General features: G+C 36.8%; 3 protein-coding genes across 4 annotated transcripts; 2 read left to right on the forward strand and 1 right to left on the reverse strand.

Moving 5' to 3' along the window:
• The first annotated feature begins 86 nt into the window (after window positions 1-86).
• Window positions 87-6,645, forward strand: LOC143458679 (beta-1,4-galactosyltransferase 7-like). 2 transcript variants are annotated; one of them, XM_076955529.1, is made up of 8 exons: window positions 2,829-3,057; window positions 3,178-4,167; window positions 4,478-4,657; window positions 4,760-4,886; window positions 5,290-5,388; window positions 5,454-5,537; window positions 5,622-5,726; window positions 5,908-6,645. In XM_076955529.1, exons 2-8 carry the CDS (start codon window positions 3,998-4,000, stop codon window positions 6,064-6,066), a joined length of 924 nt encoding a protein of 307 aa, XP_076811644.1. In that variant the 5' UTR covers window positions 2,829-3,057; window positions 3,178-3,997; the 3' UTR covers window positions 6,067-6,645. The 2 variants fall into 2 exon arrangements, 1 of the variants encoding a protein (XP_076811644.1); XR_013117692.1 differs by lacking the exons at window positions 4,478-4,657; window positions 4,760-4,886; window positions 5,290-5,388; ... (1 more) ...; window positions 5,622-5,726; window positions 5,908-6,645 and adding an exon at window positions 87-654 and having other exon boundaries at window positions 925-3,057; window positions 3,178-4,002.
• On the reverse strand, window positions 6,333-9,506 carry LOC143458677 (RING finger protein 145-like). Its single transcript, XM_076955526.1, has 7 exons — window positions 8,439-9,506; window positions 8,303-8,364; window positions 8,109-8,227; window positions 7,750-7,904; window positions 7,054-7,295; window positions 6,760-6,932; window positions 6,333-6,622 (listed from the first exon to the last, which is right to left on the reverse strand). The coding sequence occupies exons 1-7, from the start codon at window positions 9,407-9,409 to the stop codon at window positions 6,401-6,403; spliced, it is 1,944 nt and encodes a 647-aa protein (XP_076811641.1). The 5' UTR covers window positions 9,410-9,506; the 3' UTR covers window positions 6,333-6,400.
• Window positions 9,507-13,425: 3,919 nt separating this feature from the next.
• Window positions 13,426-20,222, forward strand: LOC143459113 (insulin-like growth factor-binding protein-like 1). The gene is made up of 6 exons (XM_076956090.1): window positions 13,426-13,612; window positions 13,901-14,045; window positions 14,125-14,304; window positions 16,366-16,475; window positions 16,658-16,774; window positions 17,488-20,222. The coding sequence occupies exons 1-6, from the start codon at window positions 13,520-13,522 to the stop codon at window positions 17,587-17,589; spliced, it is 747 nt and encodes a 248-aa protein (XP_076812205.1). The 5' UTR covers window positions 13,426-13,519; the 3' UTR covers window positions 17,590-20,222.
• Window positions 20,223-20,826: the final 604 nt, after the last annotated feature.

The raw sequence follows: 20,826 nt of genomic DNA on the forward strand, positions 1-20,826 counted from the left end.
AGTCGTTTGTAATGCATACTACTTTATTGAACGTGCTCAAACCCTTCAAAACGTAACAATGTTGGAACACTGGTCATGCCGGTGACGTTGTAACTGGTTACGTTTCCATAAACGTAGTAAAGGTTTCTATCAGTCCACAGGCGCGTGATATAACGTCACTTTTTGAATCGTCATAGCACAAATCATCCCGTCTATATTCATGCTTCCAAAACAATCCGATTGCATTTTGCGATGACTCACTTCTGCCTTTACGTATTTAGGGCTGGCATCAAAGACTTTTGATTGACTATAAACAGCCAATCTAGAGAGTTGCTGTTGATGTAAGGGCTTTCATTATTTTAGACATTTGTTTGGATCCTTTTAGACTTTCGTGACATTGTTTTACAAGAAAAAATTCGACGTGAAAACAACAGGTTATATTCTAAGGCGTAAGAGCAGAATGAATTTTCAAATTTTAGTATGGACTGCCCTTGCAACGTTAGTGACGGGAAGTTCCGACTGGTCAAACTGGATTTTTGAAAGTAGTTTGACGTTATGGAGAAGAACCAAAACCTGCACCGATGAAGCCGTCGATTGCATTCGGGAAGAGACTACAACCGATATTTGCTCATCTAGTTGTTCCAGCGTTGGTTCACAAACCAACCATTTTAATGGGTAAAAAAAAATTTCATCATGGAGTAATAGATATTTTAGAATGATAACAAAAGTACGAGATGTTGGAACTTATATCGATTAAGTCAATGATAGAACGTTGTCGCCAGTCATTAGTCAATTGTGAACCAATAAAGCACTGTAGTAAATACAATATACGGCTCAATTAACTTACGTGGCAGACCTGCTTAAAATGATCAACGTAGGCTGTAGTTTACCGTACAGCACATGTTTGAAAGATCAAGATATTGAATTGCTGTAAATATTTTTCAGCTTTACGGCGTGCAACTCTTCTTTGTGCTATAAAGGAACCCACCAAAGAGAACTTCCATGTCTATCAGACAACTGTAGATTAACCCAGGTTAAAGCTTGTCTCAACACCGAATCTTGTGCCGGGCAGTGGGGCTCGTGGTCTCAATCGGATAGTTCCTCTTGTCACATTCAAGAGAGCGGAAAAACGAGGGTGTGCAACATCGAAGGGTCGCCTTGCTCCGATACTGTCAGCACAGGCGGTCCACCAAGGCAGTTTAAATGCATTCTGGTCACTACCCCACGTCCAGTGATTACTAGGAGCACATTGAAGCTGTGTAGCTCAACTGATTGCTTCACATGGACCGGTTGGTCTACTTGCCAGTTTAGAACAAGCAACGAGTTATGGCTGCGGACAAGAGCGTGCCTGAGTTGGTCCCAACAGTGTGCACCTCCAGACAGTGTAGAATCTCTGGATTGCGATCCTCCAACCACGGCCGCTAGTACTCCTACCAACACCCAAAAGAGTCAAGACGATGCAGAATCTACTCTTGTTTTGGGAGTTAGCGTTGGAGTTTCGGGGTTAGTATTGGTTTTTGTGGCAATAGCAATTGGAGTGAAATGCTGCCAAACGCAAAAACAAAAGAAAACTGTCGTTCGTCCTCGTGTCAACGAAATACGATCATCGCCAAGCATTCAATCCGCCGCATCTGCTCATTCCCTCCGACGACTTCCTGAAATTCCTCCTAACGAGATCCCTCGTCATACGCCAAACAGGGACTTGCCAAGCCCACCTTACTCCATGCCCATTGATGCTGTTATTCCTCAAATACGAATGACAAATGAACTTATCTTCGCTACAGTTACCACCAATACGTAAAACAAGGTGGATTATGGTTGACACTTGACAAAATTTTGATATAGTGCCGATTAGGAGGGGAAATGCTTTACAACGAAAGATCCATAAACAAGCAAGACTTTTCGTTACAATGAAAAAGAAGGCATTTTTGTTTACACTGTTGATTGCGTTGTAAGGTTGAACAATATTAGAACAACCTATGATCGGTTGGTAACAATGCATTAAGATGACTGCTTCGAATACAGTACTTTGCAATTTACCGATCTACTAACCTACCGTGTTTATTTCAGCTTATAAAAATCTAGGTCTTCCAATATTTATCACGATACTGTGGTCCGTTTAAGTGTAACTATAACTACCAAAGTAGTTTGAATCTATTTCAAAGTGGTCATTTTGTCATCGTTCAAAAAAAAATTAATTTCTGTTCGATGTGAGGTTATTTCAGCACATAGCTGCACATGTTTTCAAATTGCGGTACGTACATATATGCACCATGTTTGCTTATCTCCTTAGATTGCTTTTGTAGTGACTCTTATAATTCAAGTATAAAACCATAATAGTCTGTGGCTTGACGTATCAGCAGTCCGGACTGCAGAGCTTGGCCGTTTTCAACAAAACCTTGGATGGCCAAACAGCCAAAAATAACAAATGCTGTGCGCAAAAAATGCTGAGACGCAATGGAAGTTCATAGTTTCACTTATTCAGTCTTCAAAATTGAGTGCACAGAAGTTCTGTCCAAGTCATTAAGCATAAAATAACGCACATCAAAAGTGGCACTGAAGCTCATAAAAAGTAGTATTGCGTGTGCCTATGCCAAACTATGCAGCAGTTGTTCCTTCCAGGTCTATATTTGGGAGGCCGACCTTCCTAGTCGGCGTGAAATAGGGAAAATCGGGAGCTTAAATCGGATCTTAGGTAAAGTCAGCAAAGAATCGTAGAAACGAAGTGTCTCTTCCACAGGTTGATCGGTGTTCACTTAACGATGTTCCGGTCTGTATTTCATGACAGGATTCAAATTACTAATCAACAACAGTACATGACGCCACCAATTGCAGGGTTCTACTCAAAACCAACATGCTGCAATTCTTGACGTCACAAGAAAATTTTAACATGTGCTTAGTTGAAACTGTTATAGGAAATTTGGCAAATCAAATCATTATAGATGAATATAAGAAGCTCATTCGTCACGCTTCGATGAATCTCAACATTTTGCAAAGTTTGCTTGGTACTTTTCCCTGCTATGATTCTGTACTTACTTTGTGTTTTATGCAAAGCATTTTGGCGTCTTGTTTTACGAGGTAATGCGATTGCAAAGTCGTATTTTAAATTAAATATTAATTTAAATATAATAATTAATAACGTAATAATTAAAGTTTAAATACTTGCGTGGCTTAAAACATAAACCCTAATTTTTGCAGACGTAAATCTCCCTGTGCCAAAATGCAAGCTTTCCATACAGGCCTGGAGGCAGGGCTTGGCCTAGCCCTAGTATGCTGAAATTGCTGGAGGTTTGGTGTTCGAATTATGCCAATATTAAGGCTAGCTTTTTACGAATTTGTTTTTAGAATATTTTAGTTGTAAGAGGTAAGAGTTTGGGTAGATAACTAAATTACAGCTTCAAAAAAAAAACAGTAACATAGGTCCTTTTAATTCGAAAATTAGTGAATGTTTCAATCCATTTCTTTTTTCATTCTTTTAATTTTTTACTATTAATGTGGGAAACGAAAAATTATGCTGACATCGACGGTCGCGACTGTACAGTATTAGAAAAAAAACAAATAGTTAGAAATGTTACATAAACTAATTTTTGTTTTGAATTTTAGATAAGTTTAAAATAATAGACTAATCGTAGAAGTATGAGTAAATACGAACTGACATGTTATGCTGGCCACGTATTGGGACATTATATCAAACAAGTCCAGTGAGTAGGGTTCAAAGCACTGTAAAACAAAAGTTAGTGAAATATTTTTTGCTTACAATTTAAAGAAATTCATATGTTACTCACTGAGTGTTCAAAAGTTTTTACAAACCAATTTTAACGCCGAGAAGGCTTGTAATTTAAAAAAGAATGAAAGCGGGTTGACAAATTCCATGGATAACTACATTTGTAGTAATAACTGTCCTGTTCGCAGTTATTGGTAGGCTGGTTTCAGCAGAAAGATTAATTAAATACCAAATCTATTTCTTAGAGTTCTTTCTTAGAACTGTATATCTAAATCCAGTTTAAAGGGAGAAGGTATGGTCAGAATTTCTGCTACCAAATGTTTTCTTCTGTGTATCACTATGAGCCTTTGCATCTATTTTATTTTTCGCTGTGATCCAAATCCACAAAATGCTGCTAGATCAGAAAATGTAGAAAACAACTTGAATCCAAAATTTCAGCCTGTCCAAAATATGGATGAGGAAAGGTCAGTTACTAAAGTCCTTCTATTTTTTATTTGCCATGTCTCTGTAAATTTTTCTGTGGAGTTGTGAGTTTATTTGCTATACTGGCTTAACTTGTATGCATATGCAATGGTATTCAACACATTTTTCTTTAAATTTGCTGACTTAACAGCAATAATGCCCAAACATATTGTGTTTAAAGTGGTTCTGTGATATGCACTCATGATTATTTAAGTACACTTTTCATTGATGTGTTGTCTTGATATTCTTGAATGTAGTATTTTTAAGTTTATGTGTACTAAACCAAGTGTAACATGGCTTTTTTAAATGCAGGGAAGTTAAACACACAATCAATGACATTTCAGACTGGCATCCTCATACGTTGGCGGTGATTGTACCATTTCGTGACCGGTTTGAGGAACTAATGGAGTTTGCACCATGGATACATACATTTTTGAATAACCAAAAAATTCCACACAAGATTGTAGTGGTCAATCAGATAGACTCACACAGGTTTTCAGAGATCTGCTTTTGAACTAAAATATTTAGTTTGACTAAAATTCCTGAACAATGTCTGGATATATTCTATTTGATTGAACATTTATTGGTATTTAGATTCAACAGGGCATCTCTCATCAACATCGGATTTTTGAAGACAAGAGATGAATGTGACTACCTAGTGATGCATGATGTGGATCTGTTGCCAAATAATGTCGAACTATTGTATCATTTTCCTGAAAAGGTAGGCCAAATATGGAGTCAGGTTCTCTCCTACTTGCAATACTAAACTTTGAACTGCTGTTGGAATAGAGTCATGGCCTTTACTCTGCAATAACAGATGCGCATGGTTTCTATGGATATCATGCTGTTAATTAAACTAAATATTCTTTTAAAAAGGTAGAAATAGAATCACACAGATTGAAATTGGCTGTTTATGGTCAGCTTTTCCTCCAAATTTGTTCACATCCCACATTGCCTTGTCATTTAATATATATAAAATTTAGTTCACATAACAAAGCACTAGTGGGCTTGATAAGTTGATATCATAATCACTTCACCCACTAAGTAAATATTACCTGTCTCAAACGATGGGCATTGTTATACATTAACCCACCCATATCACAGTGATGCCCTGTATTTCCTAGGGCCCATATCACCTTGCATCGCCTGAATATCATCCCATGTATCACTACAAGACCTACATTGGGGGAGTGCTCATGATGTCCATCAAGCACTTTCAAATGGTAAGCATCGAGTGTATTTGCTGTGACAAGCAACCCTGTCTCTCAACAACCCTTTAACTTTTAAGTGCCGTGGACTTTCTAACACATTTTGGGGTTGGGGCAGAGAGGATGATGAGCTCTATCTGAGGTTTCGTGAAAACAGCTTAACGGTATGTCCATCATGGCTTACGGCCAGTTTAGCATCACATCAGCCACAAAGATAAAAGTGTCGGAAATAACATTTTATTTTGCAGCTCTACAGACCCACTGGACTTAGCACAGGTTATGAAACCTTTAAACACATCCATGATAAAGAGAGGCGGCCACGTGACTACAAACGATACGGTGAACAGAAAAAGGTGAGATATCTGTTATGATGTCATATCATACTATGATAGATAAGAAAAATGCTTGACAATCGGAACTTTCACAAAGGCTAGCTTGGTAACCAGAGCTCGTGTTGTCCAAAGACTTTATACAAGCTCATGGTATAGTATAAAAGTATTGTTAGCTACCAAAATTAAAAAATAATGTTTGCAGACCCAATTCCAAAGGGATAAAGCAACAGGCTATGATACCTTGCGATATACACTTGAATCTGAGCGAGTTTTGACCATTGACGAAGCACCTGTACATATATATAACGTGGAACTGTTTTGTGATAAATCACAGACTCCTTGGTGTGATCACTCACGATAGTGAAGAGAAACGAAGCTATGTTATATATTTAGACATATTTATTGAAAATGCAGTAGTTGTTTATTCACTGTGCAATGCCATCACAATCCTTGTAAAATAACGCACTAGTCTTAGCTCATCTTTTGTAACACAGAAAATGGGCAAAAGGCTGATGGCAGACATGTTGTGCTACCTAATCCTATGTTTGTCTCCAGCTTGTCAAATTTCGTTTTTATTTGCGAGTGTTGCAAATCAATTTTCTATCGTTGGTGCATATGCAAAGCATATACAAAATCATTGTTTTATTATCATAATCAACGTATTTATGGCACTATAAAAGATGTAATTTGCTTCTTTACTGCGCAGTGTCATTTCCGTTGTGTGAGTGATTATCCGTTTCCACAGTTCCATCATCTTCGTTTACCTCAATAGCTTTCTCCACTGGCATACTTTGTGATGTTGATTTAAACTCAGCATAACACATCGGGCATTTGTCTTGAATGTAAAACCACTTTTTGAGACAGTTCTCATGAAATAGGTGCTGACAGTGCATAATCCTCACATCACTTTCCATTGCCTAAATAAATTATATTCAGCGAAGGTCCTTTTCTTATTGCTGGTGTGTATTTTGCTCCCATTTGAGAACAGTTGGAAATACTCCTTCATTCCGTAATATAGTAAATAGAGCACCATACAACTTTTTTTAATTTTTACCTGATAACAGATTGGACAAAGGTCATCCTCTTTTTCCTCCAGCTCTTCCTTGGATGCGAGGGGAAGAGATTTTACCTTATTTGCTGCTTGCCTCCTCATTACCCATATTTTCCAACCTTTTCCGCCTCGCTGGACAATGCAGTAATATGTGTATACGGCAAGCATGGCAATTCCTGTAAAGATCAGTAATAGTAACAACGAATATGAGGAGTTGAAATCATGTTGATCACTTGACGATCTGGATAAATAACATACGAAAATAGAGGAAATGTTATAATTTGGTCATCTTCCTACCTAAAAAGCTTGTCATTTCTGTGTAAAGCGTCATCATTATATAACCACACATACAAAGGGTGATGCAAAACTCCACAGCTCTGCAAGTGGCTCTTATGTAAAACATCACATCATCTAAGCTAGTCCATCCTCTAAGGGTTAGATAGTCGACCATCAAAATGCAATAAATGGCAAGTGAACCCAAAATGAGTGAAAAAGTGTTCATGTAATTGTAAGTGATGATGAAAATCCAAAAAGTTGATCTGCAAAGACATTTTCTCAATCTCATTACATTGTGAACTGTATTGATAGTAAACAAACGCAAAGTGTTGCTAATCCAAGAAATCTACATGTGCTGATGAGTGATTGGAAATTAAACCAAGTGTGTTTGGTTAACAGTAAATTATTTAAATTACTGAACAACACGTAAAAGGGAATGTAAGAGACAACACATTGGAAAACATTTTATTCATCAAAAGTTTCGGTCGATACTACAACCTTTCTCAATGCACTAGAGGACAAACTATACAGCATGGTTAAGTTTACATTGAGAAAGGCGTTTTGGTATTGAGCGAAACATCTGATCAATAAAATATTTTATGTGTAAATCGTAACTCCTAACACTTTGCTGCTGCACAATAATTCTAGGTTATGTTACGTTCTAGTTTATCTCTACATGATAAATTGTTACAGAAAAAAATCATTTAAGCAGGGTACCTCATCATAAAAACAGAAATATATGACAAAAATCCTGAAACTGCCAACAGAAACAGGGCAAAAGTCACAGTCCGCAAATTCTTCCAAACAGAACCATTGTGGGCAGTTGCTAATGTCATTAATATTGGATCGACAATGTTGAAAATGCTCTGAAACTGATGATTGGTTTATGTTTAGATAAGTGGATATTAATTAATAGCAATGAATTGTGGTGTAAAAATGAAAGCATTTGACAATCTTTAAATCGGACCAAATATACACAATAAGTTAATTTTGTAATATTTCTGAATCTTAAAACTGCAGTAAAATTTCACAGATAATGATAAGTTTTTTCATGCCGATAGGTCTACCAGTTTTACCTGAGATGAAGCAATTGTATAGAGAAAGTATATCATTAAGATGAGTCGACTTTCCACTTGAACATTGATGGCATCCGTGTATAAGGTCATTATTAGTAAAGTTACTCCATCAATGACACCTTGACAACACAAAAATGCGCCATTTAAACATGAAACCATCAAATAAAAATGATGCTAATTAATAAAATACTTGCCTGTGAGTGGGCCACTAACCGAGTCAGGCGGGTGGTCGTGAAAGGACCAGTGTAACCAAGATCTGTACAACAACAACATTTATGATGTGTTCAATGCATAACAGGTGGACAAAAGTAGTGTTTGTATAAAAATTACCTGATAAGAAAGTATTGCAATTTGACACTGTTTTTTACTATGCACACAAGGCCAAATAAATTGATTGTTGTTGTCAGGCATTGAGCAACCGTAAATAACAGCAATGCTATGACTGACACATTGAAAGGAAGGTGATTGATCCATATCTCAAAGTTTTCAAATATTCCACTGTCGATGTGGCTGAAGTCGAAACCTTCATATATATTTGCAAGTAACTGAAACATATATCTCAGTACCCAGCATGTAATTAACAATCTCTGTATTTGATACACATCTAAAAGCCAGGTGATGATGCCTTGCCATCCGAAGACTCTTGATATCAGCTGCATCTTTATCCACAATAGTTTCCATTGAAATCGCAGCTTCAAAATGTTAATACCAGGCATGAGATAAAACAAAACTACAGCAATATTCAGAATATATGCAACATGTATCATGTCAATTAGCACATTGGATGCAAATAATCCACTTGTCCATGGCAAAAGGGGGCACAAAAACAGGACGAGTGACTTTGGTTTCGCATTCACAACTTTGCACGAAAGCAAGGACAAAGCAATTTGAGCGAGAATGACAGTCACAGAAGTTTCAATCGCTTCTTGGTTGCCGATGATGGTGTTTATCCATGGAATCTCACCCATGACCTCTTTCTTCACAATGCAATCATCAGCTTTGATAACATTGGTCTTTGAAAGCAGATATTGAAGCAGATAATGGCTTGCAAGCATAGAAATACACGATATTGCAAAAGAATAAAAGCTAATAAGTAATTTATGGGGAAGAAGAACAAGTAACCAGGCAACAATATAAAGAAAGAAATCAAAATTCCAGGTTGGCTGATTGTAAACATCCATCAGCAAAGTCCAGTTTTTAAAAGTCAGACTTTCCATGTACAGCAATTCAAGCATGATAACACCAGGAATTCGAAGAACAATGTCCAGTAATCGTTTTTTGTTATTATCCAATTCTTCCATTTTGGCAAATATTTGTATACAAAAGTCACAGTGTGAAGAAAAAATCAATCGAAGATTATTTGAACATATGTGTTTGTACTGAAAGAAAAAAATGAATTTATGATCACTTGTCTGATACAATGTACTTAACAAATGATACAATGATTTTATAAAACACTGGTTAACTATTACACGGTATCTCATTAAAATGGATTAAAAAATTGCAGCATATAAATACAACAATTTCTAAAATGGTTAACATGGCTGAAAACTGCACTCGTGTAATCAGTTTGTCAGAATATTTCATGGTAAACGTAAAAAACCGAGTTTATTTAAATGAATAACTGCATCTAGTTGTAAGCTGATAAATACCAAATCTATCTGATATCTGCAGCTTACTTAGCTTTTTGAATCATCGTTTTTGCAACTTACGATTTGAGTAAATGCAATAATGCCAGATGGTAAGCCAGAAACAGGGAATACGCCTGCCTCTGAAAGCTGTTGTGGAAGGGATTTTTGCTTCAAAAGCAACACAGCTATTAAGCAGGAAAAGCTGTAAAACTGGCAAGCCCCATGTGATGCTTTACTGAAATAGCTTTTTTTCAAAGTTTGATCAGTAGTTAGGCATGGACCTGTTTGTAAAAGTTTGTTTGTTATACCAGACATCTCCGAAATGGTGCTGTCATAGAAAAAGTACACCAGTGACATACATTTTTACGTGAAATGCTTGGCGTGGCATATTCTTTGGAATATTCTTGAAGATAAATTCTACAACAATGTGTAACATTAAGATATCAGATCATTTAGCCACTTTTTCGCTATTGACTGTGACATAGAGATGTGTTATAACTAACACGAATCCGAACATTACGAATCTCCTTTACTTTTGCATTCTTGTATCGGAATCAAATATTGAAAAATTATTACATCATAAAGTTTTTTCTATCACATCATAACTCCTTTCCATCTACCTTTTTTGTCCAAATCTTGCAGGCAGTTTAGGGTTGAATCTTTTATTTTATCAGTAATAAAAAATCAAAAGTAAACTTTAGAGGTCTGACTTGTTGATTGACATTAAAGACAGTGAAAGGTTTTTGTAATTTCAAATTCAAAAAATACAAGTTGATTACAAAAATCCATCAATGAAATGATAACTTCATGCATTTTTCTTGCCCGTCAGGAACTTTGCTCATGCACTATGATCAAATTTAGCGGTTTTGAATTAGATTCGCACGAATCTAAAAATTATTGATATTCTCACAAATGCGGATCTTTTTTCGATTTGGCATATCCCAACTGTCTATTCTGATTGTAAAAAGCAAAAAGTAAGCTATGGTGCTAACTTTAAGCGTATAAAACTTTCATGTTTTTGCGTTAACTATTTAAAATATTTTTGTGTGTTAGCTTAATTCCAGAAAATTTAGCGGGACGTAAATTTCTGTGTAGCAAATTGCAAGCCAAAGAAGTTTGTTTATTTTCTCTTGTAACGTACAACGCTAACCTATCCAAAATATGAACACATTATCCTCGGCTGTACTGGTTCTGAAAACATTTTCTTTACCAAAAAAACTTCAACAAGCTAACGTTTGCTCAACAACAGTATAACTCATAACCGTTTAACTAGAAATTTTACCAAATATAGTGATTATACATAAACACGTAAGGTAGCTGTTCAGGGTATCCCCCTGTCATACTTTTTTGTCGCTAATGTAAAAACACCCCAATTACGACCACGTCACATACATACAAAATACCTTCGATCGAGGTTGTCAATAAAATGACAAACGTAAACTCATATCTAACTGATGTGTAACAAATTGAATCAAATAAACTTAATTGAATGAATTTTTGCGCAAAACTTATGCATTTATACTCGCTTTGGACATTTTCCTTTTAAGTTCTCGTTTTTCTCTTTCGTTTACATTCCTTCGTTGATTACTTTACTTAATATATCCTTGCGTTTTCAACTTTGTTCAGTACGTTACTTCATATTACGACTATTTGTTCTAATTTATTTCGACAAATAAAGGGTTATCCGTTTGTTCATTTGTTGCCCGATATGCATCTATGCCAGACGTGCTACCCCAAAGAACACGTGATATTACTGGGATTCTGATGAAACATTATGCATGCACCTAGACGTCTCAGATCGGCCACATTGGTTACCTCGGGAAGTCTCGAACGTGCTGAATCAACGCCGAGTCAGTTTGCATTCCGAAAAGATCTCCCGAGTATCTGTAACCACAACGTACGACAAAGATCGAACGACTGCTTAGTATTTTGTGTAGTCCTGCAACTACGAGGATCCCCTTACCTCTGACGTATACTGCTGCCAACTTTTAGTCGATTGCGGCTCGTACCATAAGAGCACAAACCTTATCTGGGAGGTGAGGTAGAGTGGCGGCAAGCACCACCCTTCGGACATTTTTCTTTTCGTTTTCCTTGATTAACATTCCTTCGTTGATTATTTTACTTTTTGTACCTTTACATTTTCAAATTTGTTTTTTACTTTACACGACAATAACTTGTTCTAGTATATTTCGACAAATAAATTTTTATGAGTGATTTCATCTGTTGGCCGATATGCATCTATGTCAGGGGTTCTTAAAGTATGGGTCGCGACCCAAACATGGGTCGCGGAGGGTCAGAAAATGGGTCGCGACATAGTGACATAGGTGGGTCGCGACATAGGTTAATATAATATAATATAGGTCTATAGGACATTAAAATGGGTCGCGACATAGGTTTGGGTCGTGAGGTGATCATGAAACTCAGATTTGGGTCGCGCTCAAAAAAGTTTAAGAACCGCTGATCTATGTCAATGCTACCCGAGAAGAATACGTGACCTTTAAGAGAATTGTGTGAAGTATTTCTTTGTACTGTACCAGTCATAAGGTGGCAGTGTTTACCAATACTGTTATCGTTTTGCCAGCCTTTTTTCGTTTTGTTTCTCGCAAATCTTTACCCTTGTTCGGTACTACGGTGTTGTACAGTTGTAGGGTAAGGGTAATAGAAATGAAGCAAGTGAATTTAGCAATTTAGATGTGGATGTAGACTATTAAGACGCAGTGGTAAATAAAACGTTAAATTTTAATCGAAGTGTTTCATGGTGCTTGTAAGAATTTGAAAAGGTTGTTTGTTTCGTCGGAAATAATTAATAAATGATTGGCTGTTACTATTTTAACGAAAAAAAATTTGCGTTCGAAGCTAGTTTCTGGTTAACCTAATTTAAATGTTATAAGTTTTATAACATAGTAACCTAAACCTACCTTCTAATCTAAATCTAACTCCAACAAAACCTTAAAAAGCTAAGATCAACTTTTTGCATGTACCCTATCTCCTAACCGTCTTTCGTTAACAACAGGCTGCGTTTCCTACATATGGTGAAATAGTCACTTTGTAAATGGTTATATAGGCTATCATGTATACTGGTTTTATATCATGATAAAAAACCATGTCTACGTGTGCTATGGTACTTCATATGTAAATCATATAAGTGACTTAAAACATATTGCAACGATTTGAATTTTGCATGAGAGCACCGTTTGCTTTAGATACATTTATGACGTGTATGATAGGGTATTATCATTAGTGCATTATCCTCTGAGACTGCCTGTCATACATGTAAGCTTAAATAGTGTAAATGGTTGTAAAGCTTTTTTTAGAACATGTTTGCAGAATTAGGTTGCTTACTAAAATGCAAATTTTTATAATCTAACATTTGTGCAGAAATTTAATGACTAAGTTAAACTACTGTATTAAGCCACTTTAAATAGGCTGGGTCAAAATCTGGTGTATAGTCGATTCTATCTTGTCTCTGAGGTGTTTAGAACTTATTAATGTTGTAAAAAACTAATTTATTTTCTTAATGTTTATACTTCATAGGAAATCATAATATTATCAATCATAACCATAAGAAGCTAAGCACATAAGCAGGTTCATTTGCAGTGTTTACAATTACATGAAGTGCAGTTTTCCTGACTTATTGACTTTTTGTCTACGGTATATGATACTTACAAATAGTATACAGTTGTATAGTTCGTTTGTTTTTATCAGGAAATGTTTTTCACCGAATAGGCGTCAAACTTCAAAGAGTACAACTGAATTAATCAAGTAGGTTAAGCACATAAAATGAAGCTTGTTATTTGTGTTGTTTTCATGTTGCTTGGTCTTTCTCATTCACAAAGTCCAGATGAATGTGCCTGTGCTGAGTCTTGTCCAGAGGTATAGCTCGTACTTTAAATTTGACTTGGTATCTATCCTTTATTATTTGTAACGGCGATGTGATTAACTACAGTACATAATGGTTTTAATACTCAAAGGTACTTTGTTTATATTATAACTTTGTTACTTTTACATATGACTTATCGTTATATGAATACTTTGTATTTTGTGATTTACATTTATATTGCTTTCACTTTCACTGCTTTGTATTTCTTTCAATAGGAATTCAAATTTTTTTACTTAGTGCCATGTCACAATTTCATAAAATGTTATCATGTATTTGAATAGATCAGCTGTCCAGCAGAACTGAGGGTACGAGATAGATGTGATTGCTGTGAGACTTGTTTGGGTGTGGAAGGAAGTGTGTGCAGTGAAGAGATCGGAAGATTTTGTGCCTTGTCTGACCACAAATATGGATTTAGCTGTGTGATGGGTTAGGAAAACTAAACCACAGTTTTCGAACACTTTTATTATCACTGGTAGATTTTTCTGTTTGTTCTTCCTCATGACAGATCCAACCGGTAAAGACCGTTATGGTGAATGCCATTGTAAGCATCCCAAGAAAGGCCCGTTCTGTGGTCAAGATGGAGTCACTTACAAGACGAAGTGCGATCTGCAGGTTGCATCCTGGATGAGAGTTAAACGTAACTCCTCCAAGGTTGATGTGGCTTACCATGGAGAATGTGAAGAATGTAAGAATCTAATAAATTATCTACCAATTTCCTATGAAACATTAATATAGGTTACTTTATGGTTTATCACCATTTCACCAACTATTGTAGTATCACCTAGTTCCAAGCAAAACTCCTTTTCAACTTTTATAATACTGTTTAATTTAAATCCCAGATTTGATGCAGTTTTAGGATTAAAATGCTTTTCTGTTTCTGGCATTTCCTCCAGCACAAGATGTGCATTGTAAAGTCTTTAGGGAAAGTTAAATAAGTATTTTTCTTATCACTTCTTTTGTGTTGAAACTTGGCAAAGCAATCTTTAGATAGGAACAAGTTTACTGATCTCAAGAGCGTTTACATTTGCAACTGCGTGAAAAAGCTACAAAAGCTATAATTTAAAGAAAATCCGTAGCCTCTTAACTGAATGACTAGCACTTGAGGAGGCAAGATTTGACTTAGCAGATAAGCCGGGGTGTATTTTTTAGCATTTCACTATGGTTATTATTTTGTCACCAAGAGTGATCTTTTGTACACTTGTTTACTATTAACTGCTTAAGGTAGGTAAAAAAGCTCTTGTTAACACGCGTCATTTGGATTAAGTGATTCATTTGTTTAAAAACATGTTTTAACTGTCCATACTTTCTCTTGTGTATGTAGCGGTTAGCGCTTCACAAGGCTTAGCGTTGCGCATACATGTAAATATAAGCGTCTAGGTCCCATCAGCGTTACCTGACGCGATTGGTGTTGGGGGCACGCTACATCAGTGACTTGTAGGATATTTCAATTCTCTTTTTAAACGCTGCCATGTAATACCGCAAAAACATCCGTGGAAGCAACAAAATTACTAATATTCGAAAGCCGCAGGCACTTCAACTGCTGTAAAACTGTTTTAAAAGTCGACGTTTTGTTGCATTGTATCCTTCAGTAAACACATTAAATCGGATCGTTTCTTCATTTTGCGTTTTCTATGTTTGGCGTCAGAACACACATTGTTTTCCAATTCTTAGCTGCCTTGTTTGCCCACGCTGTAATATCACCAATTTGCCACATTCATAACTTCTGGTTTCGGTTTGATTTGCTGGCTGGCGAATGAAAGAAGCTTTTTTGCTGATTGCACAATTAGGATATCCTTTATGACCATGTTTACGTCACTGTAAAGCGCTTTAGTGATTAGTAAAACTTATCAAATCAAATTCAACTTGGCAGGACTAAGCTAATTGTGGTCGTTGTTGGATGAAATTAAAACTGGAGAAATTAAGTTATTTCCAGTCATTATGGAAGTCTGTGTAGGTGATGAAATTCTCCTTCTGTTATGATTACAAGGTAATAACATCTTATTTCGTGGCATCGGGTCCGTTTCTGATAAGGAAACACTCTCTTAAAGACGCCTACATGGTATGGTTTCCTGGTTGGTGGGCACGTCTTAACTTTTACCAAGCCTTGCTATTTACCGTAGCGTTTGTTTGGTTTAACTTTACCGTTTAGAACGAAGAAATATGGCAGAAAGGCGACAAGCACTCCGGTATGCTTAAAGAGAAACACTTAGGTGGCGCGATGCTCTTTCGTCGGGAGCTATCCTTTTCTCTTATACGACGAGTGGTGGACTATGCGGGATTTTCGTTTCGTCGTTGAACAAAATTGCACTTGTATAAAACAATGCATTATGGTGGCTATAAAGGAAGTGCGGCGAGGAATTTCGCCCGAAGCCATCCCGTCAGCTACGTGATTTATAACTCCCCATTATGTGGTTCTCATCTCGAAATGTCGTGACATTATTAATTAATCAGCTGCAAAAGCTTTTCATGTTTACAAATTAATCACTTTTTAAAATATGTCGCTGAAAATTGAGTGATGAAAGGGGCGAACACTTCACTCATTATAAGCAATATATGACAAAATTATTTTACCTGTTTTGTCTTATACGATTGTCTTCTCACAATCTTATACCCTCTTGACATCCAGATCCATTTATTTAAGGCATTTAAGCTATTTTGATGGACACGTATGTATCGAATATCAGTTCTCTTATGGTTGCCTGTATTTCGATATTCGTTTATAACCTATACTTGTTAACCCCAACAGTACCCATTCTAACGAGAAGACCTGGCAACGTGAACAACCGAACTGGTGAAAAAGTCTATCTTGCATGCGAAGCTTACGGCATTCCCACGCCGCATATCACATTTCGTAAAGTGAGTCCTCCCAGGGCAATTAAATTCTTAACTCCCAACTTCATACACTTGATAGCACTCTTCGTATTAACAACGTATGGCCCACTGGTAGTGAAATGACTGTTGTGGCAAAGCTATGTTCGTATCAAATCATGTTTGTTTTGTTTCCGTCGTGAACTTTTTATCATTGTCTTTTTGTTCAGATAACGCAACTTGAAGATGAAAGCGAAATGTTTGAAGAAATGCCATCAGACAGACTGAATATGGCTGTGCAAATTCGCGGAGGTCCGGACAAACATAAGATATCGGCCTGGGTTTTGGTAAGTGTTTTGAAAGTAAATGACGACCGAACGAGTACACGTAACTCCCAGACTGCTTCACACCATGAAAACCGAAGGTGTCTGGCGTAACTTTGAATGATCTTCATTTATTAAACACACTCTCAGCCGTTCTAACTTGTTCTCTTACACTCGAGTTACATAACGCGGTAGATTAAATAACGAAAACGTTAGGCTTCAATTTAACCCTGGGAGTCAAACTTGAAAAAAAATAAATCATGGTGAATCACAGATTTTATAGCCCAGTGCTGAATGGAATCGCTTTTGCTTGAATGATTTATGTCTCAGCATTTGCATGGGCGCATCAGACTAAATTGCAATCTCGACCTAAAAGCCCTCAGCCATCTGGCGCCCATACTAATGCCATCAATGGATTAAGAACATGAGTAGAAAAAAAAATTATAAGTATTGAAATAAGACCATCACAACATAGATTATGGAATAAAACCAAAGCCTATTAAGTTAACAACAGAAATATACTTGAACTAATTTTTGGATAGACATATTCAAACCATTTTGAACTTGATATAAATGTTAATTTGCTGTCGGTATAACAAGTTAACAACGCGACCCCGAGCCTGTTAAATTGCAAAGAACTGCCCATTGTTATGTGGCATCTCGTTTGCATGCCCCATAGTCCATCTTCTTCAAATACGGTCTAATTACTAAATTTCTTTTGATGTTTGTGTCTTCAGGTCGACCCATTGATGACCGAGGATGCTGGATTGTACGAATGCCTCGCTTCGAACACACAGGGATCTGTGTCTGACAAAGGTTACATTAATATCATACACTAAACGGCCAAGATCTTTTCCGACTAACACACAATAAAAGGCACTTTATCGTCAATCAGACTCCACTCAATGAGTCACTTTTGACCTTTCAAGTAGACACCAGATTCTTATATGAAGTCATTTTTAGAGTCTATTGCCATAATAATTCCGATGCTATAACAGGTTATTTTGGAGTTAAATACGGTTGCGCCTACGCAACGTCTGGCGTTTGGTATCCTTAGTGTTGTTCGCTTTAGTTTCAATGTGTTGCCTATTAATTATTATTTTTACGCATTTCTTGTCTAGGTGCTGTCATGCTTTTTACTTTTAAGCTTTTTTCTACCAATTGTTGCATGTTTTTCAGCATACGTCCCCTTGTATTCAATTCCGCGTGTTTAAAAGCGGGAAGTGGGACAGACTGAGATTTTTGAAAAATACCTTCAAATTACGTTTACGGTGTATGGTTTAAACCAGTGATTCCCAACCGCGGCTCCGAGCTAGCCTACTTGCGGCTCTCATTGACCCCAAAAAAACCCACAAAAAATATAAAAAATCTATTTATAATAATTAGGGCGATTATTTTTTGACTTGTCAGTTGGAGTTGGAGTCAAGTTGGACATTAAATTGATTTGTGGTATTTTTCTTGTTAGTGTTGCTATTCGTTGGTACATGCTTTAAAATTTTCGTTATAATTACTTTGTTTTCATGCGGCTCCATACGTACTCTGAAGTTTGAAATTCGGCCCCGACACCAAAAAAGGAACCACTGGTTTAAACTATAAAGTACGTTTGTTAACGAAGTCCCAGATTACTCTGAAGATCCCCAAAACGGATTTTTATGACGGTTTTAGATATTGTTCTTAGTGTCAAAATATCTCAGTTCTCACCATTCCTCCGTTTTTACAACGTTTTTACGTAAATTTTTACTTATCCGAAAGAATTTATACAGTACAGTTTCTTGGTACAATTATAGCTTAGCTATTTTTTCTGTTGTTATTATTAGTCCGCAATTTTTACCGACATACTCGCATGCATTTCCCGCTGTACATATACCCCGCACTCGTAGCGACTAACAAAACCAAGGCATGAATCTTCGTACAAAATACTCTGTAATTTGCTACACGTTAGGATTACACCCATCATAACTCATCTAACACCGCCGCAGTATTATATTAAGTAGTTCACGTTAACATACAAGCCCCTACTTCCATTCAACAGTCCAATAATCCGACCCGGAGATAACGTTAACCCGACCGACTGACTGGAAATGTGCGGGTCAAGGGACAACGAAAAACGTACGTGATAATTTGTCTAGACGTTTAAACAGCGCGATTTGTGGCTCGAGGCACTGACGACGATGACGTAATTTCCGTCCGTAGGTTTTCATAGATCACACTCATACGCGAACGGCGTTGAAACATTCTGGCTATATTATATGATTCTGACCGATTCTTTTAACTGGTCCTGGCACCTTGTGGAGTTGCTCAAAACCTTCAGGATATGATAAAACCTGGTTTGTGTTAATTATTCTGCCATGAATTATTAATTATTATCATTATCTTCGTTTATGATCGCATAAAGATAGTTGCTTCACCGGAACACGAGTAGCCTACGGCACGGGCAGCAGATTGTCCCACGAACTAACAAAACACTCAATTAACAATAATTAACCCCTATGTTAATCTCTAAGTGCTTGCTACTACAGCGTCAGCACATTTTAAGTTGGAGTGACCAAAATCTTACCCCAAAAGACCGAATATAGGTCTTGTTTAATTTACTGTACAGAATCACTATTGTATAAGCAATGCTACCAAAGTGCCACCATACGTAGTAGATAATCTATAGTTAATTCGCACGTCCCACGTATTCACCGGCTTATGCACCTACTACTTGTACATAATTTTTATACTAATCAAATGAATCTAAAATGAAACCATCCGAAAAATCGCAACGTCTTGCGATTGCCGATTTGTTCACAGCTGCAGTTCATATAGTAGTTAGCGTATGTGTATGCTTGCTGTATACTTTGCATCTTATTGCTGATTGTAGTTTTTGAGTCGTGACTGCTTTACGCTGCCGTCCAGAATATGAAACGTGCAGTTTTTGTTAGACGGCCTGGCCCATAATAATCCCGTTGTACATGTTTTGATCATTCGCAACTATACACACGCGCTTGTAAACTCGTATACATTATCATTACTATAACCGCATTTATATAATCATCCTGTATTTAAGCCTGTAGCAGTGGGTTCCGAAATTGCAGTAAACACCTCCGGCTTGCTAGCGTTAAGGTCTGTCGTCGGTTTAGCACTTTCGTGCGACATTTACGATGAGAATATTGTTTTACAACATCTACATATTCCTTGTTGTGGCCGACGACGACTCGTTGCGTTATATGGCGGCTTGGAGGTTGGTCGTCCACTACCTATATATCCTCATGTAGTAATTATGTATGCTTGATTATTCTTCTGTATATACGTGTACACCGCCCAAAATTATAGTACATTGACACCGTTTCTTACGTGTTGTGTGCTTACGCGTTGCGATTACGACAACGGTACATTTATAACTCTTCCTGTATAGTTCTTACACCACCTCTACCGAATTGCAAGCGTTTTCTTCTGACACTCTGTAATTCGATTAAAACTTATAGAGGAAGTTTTTGTGTTTTGTTTGCAAGTACCCGACCAGTTTCATCATTTAATGACTTCTTTGTGACGTCAGACAGTTGTATGTTCGGAAGAAAATTAGCTCACCTGCAACCGAGACCGAGGTAAAGGACAATATGAGGTGTGGCAGCAAATTTTGCATTGTCTCGAGGCAAAACATTTTGCTACTGTTTGACGAAGAAACCTTAAAAAGGATCAAACAAAACGCCCATGCAGCCTTTTGACTGAATAAATTTATTATTTTATAATTATTTAATGTTATTTTGACTCTCATTTTTCTAATCACTGGTTCATTTGTACCTGGTGAACAGTTCCGAATTCGGGCAATGAGTTACAAAAATAATAAAAAATACAGATAAAAACTATTTGTGACAATAGGAACGCACACCAAGGCAAGTTCGGTAAGTGGAGCTCAAGCGATGAGAATTGAGGAATCGTCGCCGAATTTAAATCGTGAAAAACTTTCATCAGCCCGAGGATAGAATTTGTGATATCATACCACTATAGGCTAAGTTATGTTGGATATTCTGTTCAAGCAAATTCCGTTTTCACTCCAGACTACCAAGACGAATTTGAAAAGAGCCTTTTTTTAC

Source organism: Clavelina lepadiformis, chromosome 5 (assembly GCF_947623445.1).
Source record: "Clavelina lepadiformis chromosome 5, kaClaLepa1.1, whole genome shotgun sequence".
Classification (NCBI taxonomy): domain Eukaryota; kingdom Metazoa; phylum Chordata; class Ascidiacea; order Aplousobranchia; family Clavelinidae; genus Clavelina; species Clavelina lepadiformis.

What these genes read in the sequence shown, in the direction of transcription:
- LOC143458677 (XM_076955526.1), bottom strand. Translation starts at nt 9,409, where the DNA reads ATGGAAGAATTGGATAATAACAAAAAACGATTACTGGACATTGTTCTT. An exon ending in GGTTAGTGGCCCACTCACAG is followed by an intron (nt 8,228 to 8,302) that starts GCAAGTATTTTA and finishes TGTGTTGTCAAG; the next exon opens with GTGTCATTGATGGAGTAACT. An exon ending in TTTGTCCAATCTGTTATCAG is followed by an intron (nt 6,623 to 6,759) that starts GTAAAAATTAAA and finishes TAATTTATTTAG; the next exon opens with GCAATGGAAAGTGATGTGAG.
- LOC143459113 (XM_076956090.1), top strand. Translation starts at nt 13,520, where the DNA reads ATGAAGCTTGTTATTTGTGTTGTTTTCATGTTGCTTGGTCTTTCTCAT. An exon ending in CCATGGAGAATGTGAAGAAT is followed by an intron (nt 14,305 to 16,365) that starts GTAAGAATCTAA and finishes TAACCCCAACAG; the next exon opens with TACCCATTCTAACGAGAAGA. An exon ending in CGCATATCACATTTCGTAAA is followed by an intron (nt 16,476 to 16,657) that starts GTGAGTCCTCCC and finishes CTTTTTGTTCAG; the next exon opens with ATAACGCAACTTGAAGATGA.
- LOC143458679 (XM_076955529.1), top strand. Translation starts at nt 3,998, where the DNA reads ATGGTCAGAATTTCTGCTACCAAATGTTTTCTTCTGTGTATCACTATG. An exon ending in AATCAGATAGACTCACACAG is followed by an intron (nt 4,658 to 4,759) that starts GTTTTCAGAGAT and finishes ATTGGTATTTAG; the next exon opens with ATTCAACAGGGCATCTCTCA. An exon ending in CCATCAAGCACTTTCAAATG is followed by an intron (nt 5,389 to 5,453) that starts GTAAGCATCGAG and finishes TTAACTTTTAAG; the next exon opens with TGCCGTGGACTTTCTAACAC.